Raw genomic sequence first — 16,298 nt, 5'->3', positions numbered from 1 at the left:
CCTTTAGTGATTTTGAAAAAAAAGAAAATCATAATAGTAAATATATTAGACTTAAAAACGATTTTTTAAAGAGTTGGGGTATCAAAGCAAAAACTGACTAAAAAATTTGTCAAATTCAACGTGGCAGTTGTTAAGAAATAGATAAAAAATAAAAACAGTGAAATAAGTAACAGCAGCAGAATTGGTTTTTCACTCCCAACTAACCGGTGTAGAAAGTTAAAGATAATGAATGAAAACAAAAAAGTTTGGGATTATGAGGTCTGAAGCACGGATTCGTCAAATACTCTCACGTGTCGGTATCCATGCTTCATAGATTATGAGGACTTAGTTAGTGGTGAGGTATGGGGTTATGTGTTTGAGAGAGTAGGACATGTGTGAGATTGAGAGAGAATGCTTGGAGTTTGGCATTTGGGAAAGTAGGAAGAGTATGCTGGAGTTTTTTTTTTTAAAATGAGGTCCAAAATGAAAAGAATTGGACCCAAAAAAGCATATCCCTAAAACATAAGATCCTCTTATTTCAACTTAGAGAGGTTGTTTTCAGGATTTGAACCCAATTAAGGTGAAATCATGTTGACGGTGGTATTGGAATTTGAAGACATTGAAGCTCCTTGTGAATTTACCAACATTTGTGTAAGTTATGAACAATAGTGAAGGGACAATGTGTCCATCTGTAACAGCCATGCCTACATATTTCAAATTTATCAACAAAATTGTTTTTTTAACTATTCAAGCTTGAAGTTTCATATGCAATGTTTCAATGTTTGATGATTGTGAGTTTGTGACATTAATGATTATCACTTGTCAGCTACAAGTACAATATAGCTGAAAGGACACTAGTAAATAAAACACAGATTGAGGAATATGGCAGAAAGACCATAATGCTTCAATATAACTACTTACAAGCTAGAGTGCTAGAGTTTGCAATCACTTCATTCAATCACAGATTGAAGATGAAATGATCTATAATAATATAACTCAAGACTTGGGTACAGTAATAGAATGAGCACCTAACATGTATAAAAAGTTCCTATTGCTACAAGTACTCTACAACATCCAAGTTGAATCCTAGCTGTTATTGCGACCGTTTGGAGGACTTCACTGAAGAAGAGCTACAGGCTGCCGGTTTTCTAAGACCTGTGTGCAAGATACGAAAAACGAAGCAGAGACGACGGAAATTAGGTCAGAGAACAGCTTAAATTAGGCAAAGAAATGAGATCAAACTACAGACTTAAATTGGAGACATTAGAATACAGGGGAAAGCTAGTTGGATATACATACTTGATGAAACCTTTGACAAGCTTCTATTCAATGATAGCCTGGAAGGTCTTGTCTGCAGTTTTGGTGTGTCTTGTGGAGCTTTGGGAATTTTGGATGCTACGATGGGTCTGCATTCAATCAAACACACTGATATCAAGTCTCATTTAAATATTGATGGATTTGTAGCAACTAACAAGTCTTGTGCATATAAATGGTACCCAGCAATCATTACTTGTTATCTTTTTACCCACATCATTCTATGCAAGAATAGCCTTGAGAACGAAACAGAAACTTACTTCTCCGTGCTCTCGGCTGGAAGGCTGTCTGCTGTTGTGTTCTTAGCAGGTGTAGTTTCAGCTGCCTTCTCAACTTCAGGGAAAAGAGTGTACTCCACAATACTGCTGATTGAACCATCGGTTTCTGTCCCCATTGACAGACCACCATCAGATATGTCACTCAATCTCTCCTCCGAATCTGCATCTCCAAATCCTAAGAGTTCAGTGTCCGCATTCAAATTTTGATTGATATCTTCTTTGTCGAGTTCCAACCGTAGGGAACTAGACTTGTTCCTGAAATCGTCCATTGATTGATGAGAACCAGCTTCTGAATGCTTATCACTATACTCTGAGCAGGTGTCCATGTCCGAAGCTGCTTTTTTTACTCCAAAGCTCCTTGCTCCTGAAAACTTTGTGCTGGGTCGGGGAGTCTCTATGGAATGTCTCATTGAAGATGATAACTTGCGCCTTACTGAGGTCATCATACCAAGCTTTGGACCATTGTGATTAGCCTTCTGTGACTGCAACCACTCAATCTCTTCATCCTTCTTTGCAACTGTATCCTTTAGAGATGCCGCCTGCAAGAACAAAATACGTCAGTCCAAAATTGTAAATGATACCACAGTATATTTTAAGCCAAACTGGTTTTGTTTCATAAATTAAGTATCATTGTGGACCGGAAAAAAATCAATTGCCTACAAGATAAAACTGAGAGGAAGTGTATTAGACACTACTTGTTGTGGCTAAAGCCAATGTCACTATGGCCTGCTTCTTAAATACTAAGTAAACTGATGCAGGGGAAGATTTTAATTTTTCTAGTTACATGTCCCCGACATTATTTCACAATCCAAACAAAGTGTGATTGGGTTTAGTGCTTCACAGACCATATACACACAGGTGCAAACTTCCCAACTAAAACATAGTGCAAGTTTGAATTTAGGGATTCATAAGTGAGGTGCACATATATACATGTGAATTAGCTACTACAAGAGTAAGGGGGCATGTGTCAGAACGAACAAAAAAACCAACATCCTGATATTTGGTGCTTTGCTGATAACAAGCATAGACATCACTTCCATCAACTAAAACACCAACAGTCTATGTAAAACGCATTCAAAAACATAAACAACCTGCTCCATGAGTTCCCTCACATCCTTTCCCTCTTTGTTGCTGCGAGCAGCACCTAACTCAACACCAGAAACTCTCTCGGCAAACTTCAAGGCACTTATAGTTTCAGAATATGAGGCAACATCAGGATTAAGCTGTACAAACATCAGGGTTTTTGCTTGACCACCTAAAAAATATGAGGGATAAAGCTATTCCAATTAGTAAGTTGTGAACTTATGATTAAATATGACACAATCAAAACACCAAAAAGTTCAACCAAATTACGACAATTTTAAATATATACCAATAATGAAAACAATTACCTAATGAACTCTGAAGAATCTGAGTCAACTTGCTATTCCTATATGGCACATGTGCACTCTTTTGTGCTAGAGCAAATATCACATCTCCAAGTGCTGATAGTGACTTGTTTATATGTTGAGCCTCCTTAAGCCTATCACCAGTGGCTTCAGAACGATCTACTCTTTCGCTTCCTGCAAGATCTACAAGATGCAGACATCCACGCAAGAGAGAGTTGGTCTTCAAATCCGTTCCACGAACATGAATTGAGAGAACACTGCCACATGATTATAAGAACTAAATTAGATTTGTGTGTTCACAATTAAGAAAATACGTTTAAAAATAAAATCTTGAAAATGTGAATGTGACCTGTGTGATCTACTGCTTCTTTCGTTTAAGGCTGTGGCACTAGTTGCACGATTCGTCAACCCAATATTCATCAACTCGAGGACATCAGTCATTGAATTCACAGAATGCATACTTGCATCAGGAACAGACAACCCATTTGGTTGGGTAATATTCCAAATCCCAAGTGTGTGCAAGTCAAGGAAACAATATTGTTTTTAAACATAATGATGCTAACATACATTGTAGCAAATGAAGAAGCATGAAGAAAGTTAATGGACAATATTATGTTATTTAATACATGTGCTTGTATATGCATAGTTGTAAATCAATACATAAATGAACAATAAGCATGCAAGTTTAAGAATAAATACAAAGTTGTATATTTGTGATTAAGAAAAGTCAGTCCAATGCATGAGGCTCTTGCAAGTATAAGGTCAAGGAACATTCACTAAGAAAAGGGATATCTTTTTTGAGGACCGGTGCTTGATAGTAAATCACGAACTTGTTCGTTATAAATCTCAACCATCTGAACACCAACTTCATAGACAATAGAGCTTCTCCTATTCTGGGAGATGTGGAAAAGATCATGAAGTGCTCGGTAGTTGACTCCCCAATCTGAATTTGATGATAGGCTTGGTCCACTCTAGTACACAAGCAAATAAAGTAAACTTTTGAACCACAGGCACTAGCAATGTAAATAAAGTAATAAAAATATAGAATGCATACCATCGTATATGTCTTTCCTGAGCCAGTTTGACCATAAGCAAATATACACACATTGTATCCATCAAGAACGGAACGAATTAGTGGTTGAGTGTCGATGAATACTTCCTCTACAACAACAAAAAATGACATTTAAGTTGAAAAGTACTACCAATATCAGCAATCCATAACACGTAAATAATAATAATAAAGAAGAGAGAATGCAGTACCTTGACTTGTTGCTTGACCAAAAACCTTGTTAAATTTAAAATGTTTGCGACTTTCTTTTCCTGGTTTAAGAGGATTGCTAATAATTAAATCTCCATCATCACCAACAAACTCAACTGTTGAGTGTTTTTTACTTTGCCCAGGAAGAAATGGTCTAATTCGACAATATACCCTGATATTTCCTATTCATAAATGGTTTAGAATAAAAAGGAAATAAATCAGGCCACGAATCAAGCAAAGGCACACAATTAGAGTGATTTTAATATAAAGAGTACATAATGCAAACCTTTCAAATCTTGAACTTCATTATACAATTTCCGATTTTCTGCAAGAACTTTATGATAATTTTCAGCAGCCTCAGCCATACCTTTGAGCTTGGTTCCTATATATGCACACCCATCTTTTAAATACATCTAATTCATCATAAAATAATTAATAAAATATAAATCATGCAAAATTTTAAACATTGTATCTTACCAAAATACTTGAATTCCTCCATGTAGCTTCTTTTTGTTTTTATCACTTCATTTTTTATGGACTTCATCCCAGCTCTCAATTTCTATAAAGCATCAAATTATATCGTACAGCACAAGAAATAAATTGGTAACCATAGAGCAAATAGCATAAACAAGGAAGCAAACCTGGATAGCTCTGTGTTGGGAATTTAAGAAACTTTGGTAGGCATGTTCTTTATTCTTCCAATTGAAATATCGGGATTCTGAAAATGCCTCCAGATCCTTCACTTGTTTTCTTGCGTTGGCCAGATGACGCTCAAGTTCCCGTATCTTTTTCTCATATTCAGCTTTAGATTCGTTAGCGTGCAATTCCAACTGCAAAACCTGTCCTCCATGCATTCTTTTGGCCATTTCCAATTCTTGCTTCAATGTAGAAATTTCAATTTCATTACGAACTTTTTCTTTCTTTAATTCCGTAAAATCCTGGTCTTCCAGTTTCTTCTTCTCCTCAAACTTATTTTGCTCAAGCTGCAAAGTAAACTGATGATACAAATGATTGTAGCATATTACTAGCTAATCGAAACCGGGTTGAAAGTTGAAAAGAGTACCTGTTATGAAAAAATTTAAAGCTAAAAGTAACATTTAAATATAATATAAATCAAATCATTCTTATTTTTCCACAATGATACAAAGGAATGCCTATTTTAATTCCGTAACATAAAATCATTTCATTATATATAAAGTAATAGTCACTCATAAACCATTTTAATTCCGTAACATACTGGAAGACAAGTTTACAACAAACTAGTTCTGTCTGATCAATTCTCTCCCTTTGTTGCATTGGAGACAAGCAATAGAAGTGATGTTATTATTGTTTTGAACTATCATGATAATTATCAGTTGTTCACCCAAATCAAGAACATCACTCTAAAATGCAACTGAAATATGCCAGGCACTTATCCTCTAGTTCATGAATGGGAAAATTTTAAGCAATGATAACAATGACAGTGAAAATAGCATAAGTAAAGTTTAATAAAACCTAGGATCTATTTCAATAGATAGAAGTGCACCTTCAACTGCTGAACCCAACCTGTAACAACCTGTAAAAAGTGGAGTCGGCTTTAATATAAAATCAGCAAACCTTAATATAAAAAGCCAGGAAGGCACGATCCTAGATCCATCAATACAGAAAATACCTCATTCTCTTCGGTTGTCCCTACCGCAAGGTTTTCAAGTGCATTCATTCTTGATTGGTACTTTTCCTCACGAGCCTTGAAAAGATTGTTTTGCTTTACGCATGCAACATAATAAAATGGTCATTTTTCAATAATAACTAATATTCTTTAGGGGGAATGCATAAAGAATGTTAATCTTACATTTTTCATGCCTTCGGCTTGATTTGAAAAGCGCAACTCAATTACTTGCAAAATTTTCCTCAACATGCATGCTGCACGCTGAGCCTAGAATCATATAAATAAATGGTAACTTGAACCACTTCTCAGTGACAGTCAAATTTAAATTTTCTAGAATAAGAAAATAAGTGATGGTGTTATGCATTATTTACTGCACAAGCATTTACTATTTAGTCCACTTACATGAGGTAAATCTCCATTCTTCCTTTCAAAGATATTACCGACAATTCCATTTCCTATGTTAAAAAGCAATTGAGTTGAGGCAATCTGCAGAAAAAGATTTCACTCATATATCAGATGCGTAAATGAGTTAACCATGAGAACACTAGTGCATAATACATATTAAGGAATTATTGAATGGTAAGCACAAGAAGAAAAGGAAATAGCAAAAAACAAATCTTATTGACTTACATCCGAACTGTTTGAATTTAATAATTCCATTAGTTTAGCATCTGAAAGATCCACATGTGATCCTCGCTTCAGCTGGGACAGTTCATTAGATTTTAATCCATCTATGGAAGCAATTCCATCTGAAGAAAGAAAATAAGAATATAATATAACAAATAACATCAATATGCTATGGTAAGAATCGCAGAAACATACTTTAACAACAATAACCAAGCTATCCCATTGGGTAGGATTGGGTACAAGGATCACATGGCATCATTGGGCTCTAATGAAATTTATATTTACAACAAATTTATTAAGGGCAAGACATTTTTTACGGATCATAGTACCTGCTACAACAGAACCGTCAACAGTGTGTTGGGTTTTTGGAGCATCCTTCAGGCAACTAGCAGTCTCCTCTAGGGGTGTTAGGTCTGACTGGCCCCACCTCTTTCTAGAATTTGGGATATTTTCTCGAGCAGCATTAAAATCAAAATGATTTTTCAGAGTCTCAAGGCTCTGCAACACAGGTACCATGGATCCCTACATATATTGTCATACAAAAAAATTAAATAATCATGACAGAACAAACTAATTGTAGTAAGAAAAATAGAGAATGTTAACAAGGGTCTATAGGGCATTGTTTGAGGAAGAGAAAATGAAGTTTTTGTCTTGAAGCTTGATATTTAACATATCGAGAAGTGTTTCACTTAGATTTTCAATCCTAAATTTCTTTTGTATTTCTTAAACAGTGCCCTGGGGGCATTCATTAACACAACTCTTTTATTAGCCATACTCCAGCTGAAGCTAGTACAAGCAGAGTACTAGTTTCAACATCCAAGTAAGAAATCCAACTGAAGTAAATATTAAACTGAACCATGAAAAAGTACTAGAGCATCACAATGAAAAAAACTCGGTGGTTCTCCTTCATGATGTGGCCAAAGGTACAAACAATCTATTTCCAATAAACAGACAGAAAATAATTTATGCATGTAAACTATAAGTGTATTTTACACTTTTAGCGCATCATTCACCATTCATGTGACTCTAAAATGAAAGTAATACACATGGTTGGTGGATGTAAACATAGCTAAGAAAAGAGAAGAATGAAAAAACGTAGAGAGAAACTGTAACTGCTTCTTAATGTGGCAGTTACTGAAATTGTATATTGAATTCTTGAGAAAATACAAAAGAGGGAATCTCTATTTAAAGAGATTAAAGGATGAACACGTGGCTCAGTTTGTTACAACAACTTAAACAAATTGAAACAGTAAAATATAACTAACATGGAAAGCTTAGTGATCTCTAATACAACCTCTGAGAAACTTAAGGCGGGTCTGTGCTAGAGACTTGAAGTTGTCTTCTAAGAGTGAGAAATCTTGTAGGAGAGAGAGGCTTAGTAAGAACATCTGTAGTCTGAAAATTGGCTAGGATGTGTTTAACTGCAATAGATTTGTTTTGAATCTTTTCTCTAACAAAGAAGAAATCAAGCTCAATGTGCTTTGTTCTTTGATGAAGAACTGGATTATGTCCATAGCAACCGTGCTAAGATTGTCACATAGCAGTAGGGGTGCAGTGTAGGAGAACTTCAATCAATGAGAAGAGATTGCACCCACATGAACTCTTGAGCAAGAAGAGTCAAGCTCCTGTATTCAGCCTCAGTGCTGGATCTGGAGATGGTTTGCTGCTTTTTCGACCACCAGGTGACTAAGTTAGGTCCAACAAAGATACAGGCTCCTAAAGTAGACTTTCGATCATCACAATCTGATGCCCAATCAACATCACAAAAACCCCTAAGAACCAAGGGTGAGACAGGATTGGTTGGCTGTAAGTGAAGGCCATGAGATTGAGTACCATTGAGGTATCTAAGGATCCTCTTTACAGCAGTCCAATGCTCTTCTAAAGGAGCAGATAAGAATTGACATACTTTGTTTATCGAGTAGGCTATGTAAGGTCTTGTGATGGTAGCATACTGAAGAGCTCCAACAATGGACCTGTAAAGGGAAGGGTTTTTTCAACATAGTTAGACCCATTCTTCGTTAACTCGCAGTTAGACACCATAGGGCAGTTTACTGCTTTTGCTCCTAACATATTAGCTCTTTCAATGAGATCTCTAATATACTTGGATTGTGATAGAATGATAGACTTGTCTTTGAGATATTTGACTTCAATGCCCAAGAAATAATCAAGAGTGTCAAGATCTTTGAGAGCAAATGTGTTGCTGAGTTTGTTAATAAGAGACCTGATGTGAGTTTGAGAAGAACTTATAATAATAATGTCATCCACATAGACTAGGGCAAATAACTTGTAAGTAGTGGATGTGTGAATGAACAAGGAGTTATAACATTTGCTAGTGTTAAATCCAAGGTTGACAAGAGTTGCCTTTAACTTCTCAAACCACTGTCGAGGGGCTTGTTTGAGGCCATATAAGGATATATTGAGTTTGCAAACCAAGGACTTATCTTTGTCCTAAAACCCGATAGGTTGCTGCATATAAACTTCTTCAGTGAGATTGCCATTGAGAAAGGCATTATTAATATCCAGTTGTTGAAGAGACCAGTTAAAGGTTAAAGCCAAAGTAAGTAAAATTCTCACAGTGATAGGCTTCACTACAGGAGAAAAAGTTTCATTATAGTCAACACCATGCTTCTGATGAAACCCTTTGGCAACTAACCTTGCCTTATACCTGTTAACAGATCCATCAGGATTCTCTTTGACCCTAAATACCCACTTACAACCAATGACCTGTTTGTTGGGTGGCAGAGATACTAGAGACCAAGTGTTTGATTTGATAAGAGCATCATATTCATCTTTCATAGCTGAGGCCCAAACAGGATCAGCCAAGGCCACTTTAGCTGAAGTTGGTTCAATGTGAGCTAGATAAACCATAGGGTAAATGGTTTTAAATATCCCCGACTTTGACCTAGTTTGCATAGGATGACATGATCTAGGAATAGGCTCAGGTTCACTAGACTCACTGGGTGGAACAACAACACTGGACTCACTAGATGAAAGACCAGCAACCTCAGAATTAGTAGACTCAATGGGTGTAGTAGTGACAGCGGGATCTGCATTATGTTGAAAATGGGGAGAACTGATTGGGATATTGGTAGATGGACTAGAGGAAGGAGAAGAATCAGAGACAAAGGTTTGTGAGGGAACAGAAGGTGGATTATGGAATACTAGAAGTTGTTCTGGTGAGGAAACATGTATAGAGGAAGATGAGGACTGAAGCGAGGTAGCATAGGGGAATTTGTATTCATTGAATACAACATCTTTAGAAATGATTATCTTCCCTTCACTAGTGAGACACTTGTACCCTTTGTGAGAGAGGGAGTAACCCAAGAAGGTACAATCAGAGGACCTAAAATCAAGCTTATGTTTGTTGAATGGTCTAAGGTTGGGAAAACAAGAGCAACCAAATATTCCTAAGGAGGCATAATCAGGAACAGTGTTGTAAAGAAGGGTATGAGGAGATTTTTGACCTAGTGTGGGATAAGGTAGTCTGTTAATGAGATACACAGTTGTTAGAAAGGCATGATCCCAAAACTTTAGAGGTAAACAAGCATGAGTTAATAGGGCTAAACCAGTTTCTACAATATGCCTATGTTTTCTCTCAATTGTCCCATTTTGGTGATGAGTGTGTGGACATGCTACTCTACGAGAGATACCCAACTTTGTGAGATATGTGGTGAAAGGTCTAAATTCCCCACCCCAATCACTCTGAACAGATTTGACAGTTTTGTTAAATTGAGTCTTTATCATAGTGAGAAACATGTCAAACAAAGTGATTGTATCAGATTTTAATTTCAACAGATTGTCTAGTAGCAGCATCAACAAGAGAGAAATAATATCTAAAGCCAGTTATAGAATCAATAGGTGCAGGGCCCCACAAGTCAACATAAAGCAAATCAAAAGGATTAGGATATTTATTAGTGGATTTAGCAGCATGAAGTTTGTGAGACTTTCCTAGACAACAAGCATTACAAAAATCTAAAACACTCTTGTGACTTTGAGAGATATTACAGTGACTAAGAACATTAGAAACAACTTTTTCATTGGCATGACCTAGTTTGCAATGCCAAAGAAAATAGGAAGAACCACTACTAACAGTATTGTGTACAAATTTATTCTTGGAGAAGGGAAAAACTACAATACTACTACTAGGCTGCTACTGAGAAGAACCATTAGAAGACAGTCTTGAAGATACTGAAGGCAATAGATCATGAAAAGTATAGAGTCCCTTTGGTGTAAGAGTGTCTCTTAGCAAGACTTGATCAGTAGCCTGAGATTTGGCAAAACAAGCATGAGGATGAAATTCAAAATAACAATTGTTATCTTGTGCAAACTAAGAAACGCTAAGTAAATTTTTAGTGATGGAGGGAACAAAAAAGAAGATTCCTAAGAGATAGAGAGACATGAGGATTAAAAGGTAAATTAAACTTAGAATTGCCACAAGTAGAGATAGGAATACTAGAACCATTACCCAAGTAAATCTGATATAAGGTGAACTTTTCATTAGGCTCTTGTACAAGACCAGGATTAGAAGTGAGATGATTAGTGGCACCAGAATCAGGATACCACACTGGATTGATCTTGTTAGGTGCACTGCCAGAAGAAGCTGGTGCAGTCATAGCATAATGAGAACCAAAATGACCTTGACTAGGAGGATATCCATGAGGACCAGAAGGACCTTGAGCAACATGATGAGAAGGTCTAAAGTAAGAATCAAGAGCAAAATGATCATAGTGACCATATGATCCCCTTGGATGTGAGAAGTGTGGCTCAGGATACTGATGAAAACTCCTTGGAGCACGAGGAGTAAAATTGGAGTGGTGTCTTGGTGCTGGAGTACCATAGCCAGGAGGAACACCATAGTAATATGATCCATAGGCAGATGGAGCATAATAGCAATACAAAACTTCATGTCCATACTTATTGCAATGCTCACATAATAAGGTATTTCCACGTAGTCCAGAGCTACCACGAGATCCATAACCACCTCTTCTACCACGATTACCACAAAAATTGCTTCAATATCCAGTATTTCCATGAAAATTAGTAGGAATAAGTCCATCATTACGTCTCCTAGGAACAGAAGGAGAAATTGGAGACCTAATATAATAGGTATGCATTTGCGAATTGATGGAGACAGGACTAGGTGGAGAAGCAGCAACAATATTCACAGAGAGAGCATCAGAAATAGATCTGCTACAATTTCTCTCTAGACGAGCCTCAAAAGTCGGCAAATAAGATTGAAGAGCATTGATTGAAGGAGTATCTTCTTGACTCTCAACTGTAGTAATTAGAGTTTGATATTCCTCAGGTAAGCCATCAAGAATGCAATCAGTGTGTTCGACTAGAGTTATTGGAGATCCTATGGAAAGTAAAGAATCAACAATTACCTTAATCTTCATGAAATACTCTGAGATAGAACTTGAACCTTTAACCATTGATTTCAATTGTGCTCTAAGTTGTCTACTCTTGGATTTTGTTTGAGCATTGCAATACTCACTAATTTCACGCCATAGCTGAAATGAATGCCTACAACCAACAACTCTCGATTGGAGATCTGTGGAAAGAGAATTAAGAAGCCACGAGAGAATCATTTGATCTTGCTCTTCCCAGCTCAAGTAGACTGGATTCACACGACAGAGAAGACGATCTTCCATAAGAAATCGTTCTAGAATAGCATCACCAGAAACTAATCGGAAGGCACGATTAGAAGTGAGAACCGCAACTGTGAATTGTTTACATATTAAGAAGTTATGCTCCGTAAGTTTTGTTGTTGGAAGAGGAAGAGTGAGAGAAGGAGGAGAAGAATGTAGCGGAGAAGGCATGGAAGGAGGAGAAGAACCAAGATCTTCAAAGACATGAGCCATTGGAGGCATGATACCATGTAAATGTAGCTAAGAAAAGAGAAGAATGAAAAACGTAGAGAGAAAATGTAACTGCTTCTTAATGTGGCAGTTTATATTGAATTCTTGAGAAAATACAAAAGAGGGAATCGCTATTTAAAGAGATTAAAGGATGAACACGTGGTTCAGTTTGTTACAACAACTTAAACAAACTGAAACAGTAAAATATAACTAACACAGAAAGCTTAGTGATCTTTAATAGTGGATAATGTACCTATCATCTAAAAAATCTTACATTGATGGTGCATAAATATTAAACTCGAAGACAATTGAGGTATTTATCCAGTCAAGCGTGACCAAACGGAGTCAAAGACATAACTCAGCATGTTCTCAAAATACAATGTGTGCAAGGAACTTCTTATACCTGCTCCATGTCTGACAAATCAAATCCGGGCAATCCCAATTCATCCAATGCCACCAGAAACCTTTTAACACCCACCAACTCTTCCAAAGAACCGTTTCCCTGAAGTTAAAAAATGCATTTCATTAGAAGACTAAAGACAATTGGATAAAAATAAATAAGCTCTAACTTAATGTAATCACAATTAGAAAACAAATAATATTACAATATGCATACTTTTGAAACCAAAAAAAAGACTAAAAATGATTAAGCAGTATATAAGTATATGATGCAATGAAAGATGCCCTACTCTTTCCACTGAACCAGGAGCCAGCTTGTCCAAAATGCTGCATAATACAAATCCATCCCTCAACCATGACCTCAATTCCTCCTCTGAAGTTTCTAAGGGAAGATTAAGGTTAGGAAGCACTGCATTTATCCAATTCAACACAGACACAAGCTGGCTACCTGAAACCATATTGAAATCTCTGTTGTGGAAAGGGTATATAAGGATTACAAATAACCATTTTAATGAGACAGAACAGAGACCAGCAGTACTGTTACCTTCAAGCATGCCATCCAAAGCTTCTCTTTGGTTAACACCTCCCCTAGGGAACCCATTTAAGTTATCTGTTCCCCCTTTTCCCAATCCCCCCGGCGCCAACTGCATGCTGGTTCTCAATACTCCTCACCCCTTAAATTAAGTAGCCTAAATGCCTATGCTGCCACAAGAGAAAATCTTAATAAGCACAAGTGCACAACACAACTATAACTCAAACACATTGAAACACAATTCTCTCGTTTTGGTAGATAACTGCGAATTGGTTTTCTCATACCAATTTGTGGTCCTTTCGGGAACTGATTCCCTTTAAGGAATGAACGAAATGGATTTTTACCTGTAGTTTAAGTAAAAGAAACGAAGAAAAATTGGTAATGTACATCACTTACATGAATGAGTTACAACAGACAAGAATTTTTTTTATTATTGAGTATTTCTCCTATGGTGAAACAAAAGTTAATTCAAACCTACAAGAAGCAGCAATAGAAACGAATGTGGAGAGAGCTATAGAAACCCTACTTGATATACTCCTAGCGTACCGATATTTGACGAGGTAACATAGCGCATACTACGTACCCGCACTCGTACCAAAGAGAACCATGTATCATGTGACTATGCTTATACAAGCTAATAGTAGCTTAAATTTAACAGAGATATGCTATCTTCACAAAAACTAAATCCAACAAATCAGACCAAAAACATAAGAGGAATATAATGACTATAGTATAAAATCGCAGGTCAATGCACGATCCTCTCACCTAGTGGAGTCTAAGAATGATAAATGTACACAATCATACATTTGCAAGCGAAGAGACTGTATCTATGATTCGAACCATGACCTACGGATCACAAGGCAAACTTGCCTTGAGGCTTACCTAATGACTATAATATGAACAAGTATTTCTAAAATAAAAAGTTTTTTTCCTTTGCCAGAGGCCAGTTCTTAGTGAAATAACGTTTAAAAAGGTGAGATTATGAGAAAATTTCCGTTAAACACTTAAACTAAACTACATTAAACAAAATAGTGAGATTAAAAGGTGTATTAGTTTAAATGATTTTCTCAGGAACCAAACAAAAATGCAATTTTGACAAAGCAAAATGCAGATAAAAACAAAATTGAAGAACTACACTCGAAATTGGAGCTGAATTATTAACTGAAACGCATTATTAATTACAAAATTACGCAATCAACGAACAAATTGAAAAAAAAACAAAGGGAAAGTGTAGCAGATCGAGCCAAACCTATGTTTATGGAGCAATGTATGAAGAAGGCAAATCGAAACAGTGAAATGAGAGAGAGAGAGAGAAGTTCGCAGAAAATGTAGAGAAATTTTTGAAAGCGAAATTGTAAAAAATAAATAAGAAATAAATGCGAGATTTGGTTTAATTTGAGAGGGAAAGAAGAGGGAGAAAAAGAAGTTTATGAAAATTGGAACTTTCCTATTCTTATTTGTTGTTGCTTTCAAAAACAAATCATCAACAAAACGTTGTTTCAATGTTGCAAGACTTTTTTTTATTTTACGTAAATCAAAATATCAATTGTTTGATTCTTGTGATTAATATTTGTTGAGATAGATAATTATAGATTTCGAAAGAAATCAGTGTGAGATAAAGTCTTGATTATACAAAAAAAACGAAAGTGGTGGTAATGAAAAATTGGAATTTTTAGTAAAATAAATTGGATTTGAAGCCAAATAAATGAGTCTTTGATTTTGATTTTAATTTATATTGTTAATGTAAAAATTTATATATCATTTATTATTTATATTTATAAATTACTTATAATTAAATATGAATGAAAAGACAATATTAAAATTCTTACTCCTTATATCTTAGTTAGAAACAATGATGTATAATTATTATGGATGATAATTGTTTTCACCAAATATTAAATACAGTTGTTTTTATGGGCTTAAACATAATTTCTCTTGTTAAATTAAAAACAAATCAAATGTTTACTAGGAAGTAGTGTATTCATAATTTAGTTACATTTCTTAATCAATAATAATGTTAAGTTAGTTTTGCATTGAATGTATTGAAAAGACTTACTCCAAGACATCCTAACTACTTCAATATTTTGTCCACCTTATATTATTTATCTTCTACTATGGTTACTTTACAAATTCAATGTTTTTGCTAATTGTCTTTTTTATACAGCTATTTTTTTATTAATCCCATTTAAGATAAAGAAATCACTCAACTAGGTATTATTTCTTCCAACCAATACTTTTTAATGTTCATAAGAAAAATTAAATATTTATCATCATATTTATTATTGTTTAAGAAATTCGACTGTTTATTCACTATATTGACTTTTGTTGATAATCATGCAAGTTTTTATGTTTAGTTTTCTTAATTAATAAAAAATTACCAACAAATCAAAATACATTATTTTAACACTCTATTTAAACTACATGTCCCCTCAATTTTTTCAAATCCAATTTTAACTAATATATAAAAATATCCAAATGCCATAGAGACTATGTTGCACTCTTTATAAATTATAGTTTATAAAAAATTCATCATTCTCACACTCTTTTTTTGTTATAGAATGTGGGGAGGGAAATATGGATAAGAGAAGAAGAAAACCATATGAATATTGATGTCACATGAAGAGATATAGAAAATAAAGTGTAAAAAACAATTTATGAGAAAAATGATAAGAATATAAAGGTTATTATTATTTAGAGAAAGGATTTATGAGAAATATGATGGAATATAAAGGTTATTATAATGTATTATTTACTTTTAAAAATATGTGACTTTTTTTAGAGCAGTGATTTTTTTTAGAGAAGTGATTTTTGTTCAACCAAATTATATAATTAATGGGGTGACTTCCTTTTGAGTAAAGAATAAGAAAATGTAGCAAAAGTTGATTTAAATAATATATGTTTGTTTCTATTTAAACATATTAAATAAGACTCTAGTTCAAGTTATGTGACACTTGTGGCTAGACAAAACAAAAAAATAATAGAAAAAAAAGTAATAAATAAAATATATGGTTGTTGTA

General features: G+C 35.0%; 1 protein-coding gene across 6 annotated transcripts; it reads right to left on the bottom strand.

The window, feature by feature from the left end:
• Positions 696-14,678, bottom strand: LOC109333221 (kinesin-like protein KIN-14J). 6 transcript variants are annotated; one of them, XM_019568575.1, is made up of 23 exons: positions 14,531-14,678; positions 13,294-13,451; positions 13,040-13,197; positions 12,754-12,852; positions 6,822-7,014; positions 6,496-6,614; positions 6,268-6,351; positions 6,049-6,132; positions 5,869-5,961; positions 5,743-5,772; positions 4,859-5,212; positions 4,695-4,776; positions 4,504-4,599; positions 4,220-4,399; positions 4,014-4,120; positions 3,752-3,930; positions 3,309-3,473; positions 2,963-3,216; positions 2,663-2,826; positions 1,554-2,110; positions 1,279-1,385; positions 1,035-1,134; positions 696-974 (listed from the first exon to the last, which is right to left on the bottom strand). In XM_019568575.1, the coding sequence occupies exons 2-22, from the start codon at positions 13,397-13,399 to the stop codon at positions 1,073-1,075; spliced, it is 3,273 nt and encodes a 1,090-aa protein (XP_019424120.1). In that variant the 5' UTR covers positions 13,400-13,451; positions 14,531-14,678; the 3' UTR covers positions 696-974; positions 1,035-1,072. The 6 variants fall into 6 exon arrangements, with proteins under 6 accessions (XP_019424120.1, XP_019424119.1, XP_019424122.1 ...); XM_019568574.1 differs by having other exon boundaries at positions 696-1,134; XM_019568577.1 differs by having other exon boundaries at positions 696-1,134; positions 4,859-5,200.

The sequence above is a fragment of the Lupinus angustifolius genome, chromosome LG18 (assembly GCF_001865875.1).
Source record: "Lupinus angustifolius cultivar Tanjil chromosome LG18, LupAngTanjil_v1.0, whole genome shotgun sequence".
Classification (NCBI taxonomy): domain Eukaryota; kingdom Viridiplantae; phylum Streptophyta; class Magnoliopsida; order Fabales; family Fabaceae; genus Lupinus; species Lupinus angustifolius.
Note: the sequence above shows the minus strand (reverse complement) of the source record. Positions and strands in the feature narration are given on the sequence as shown.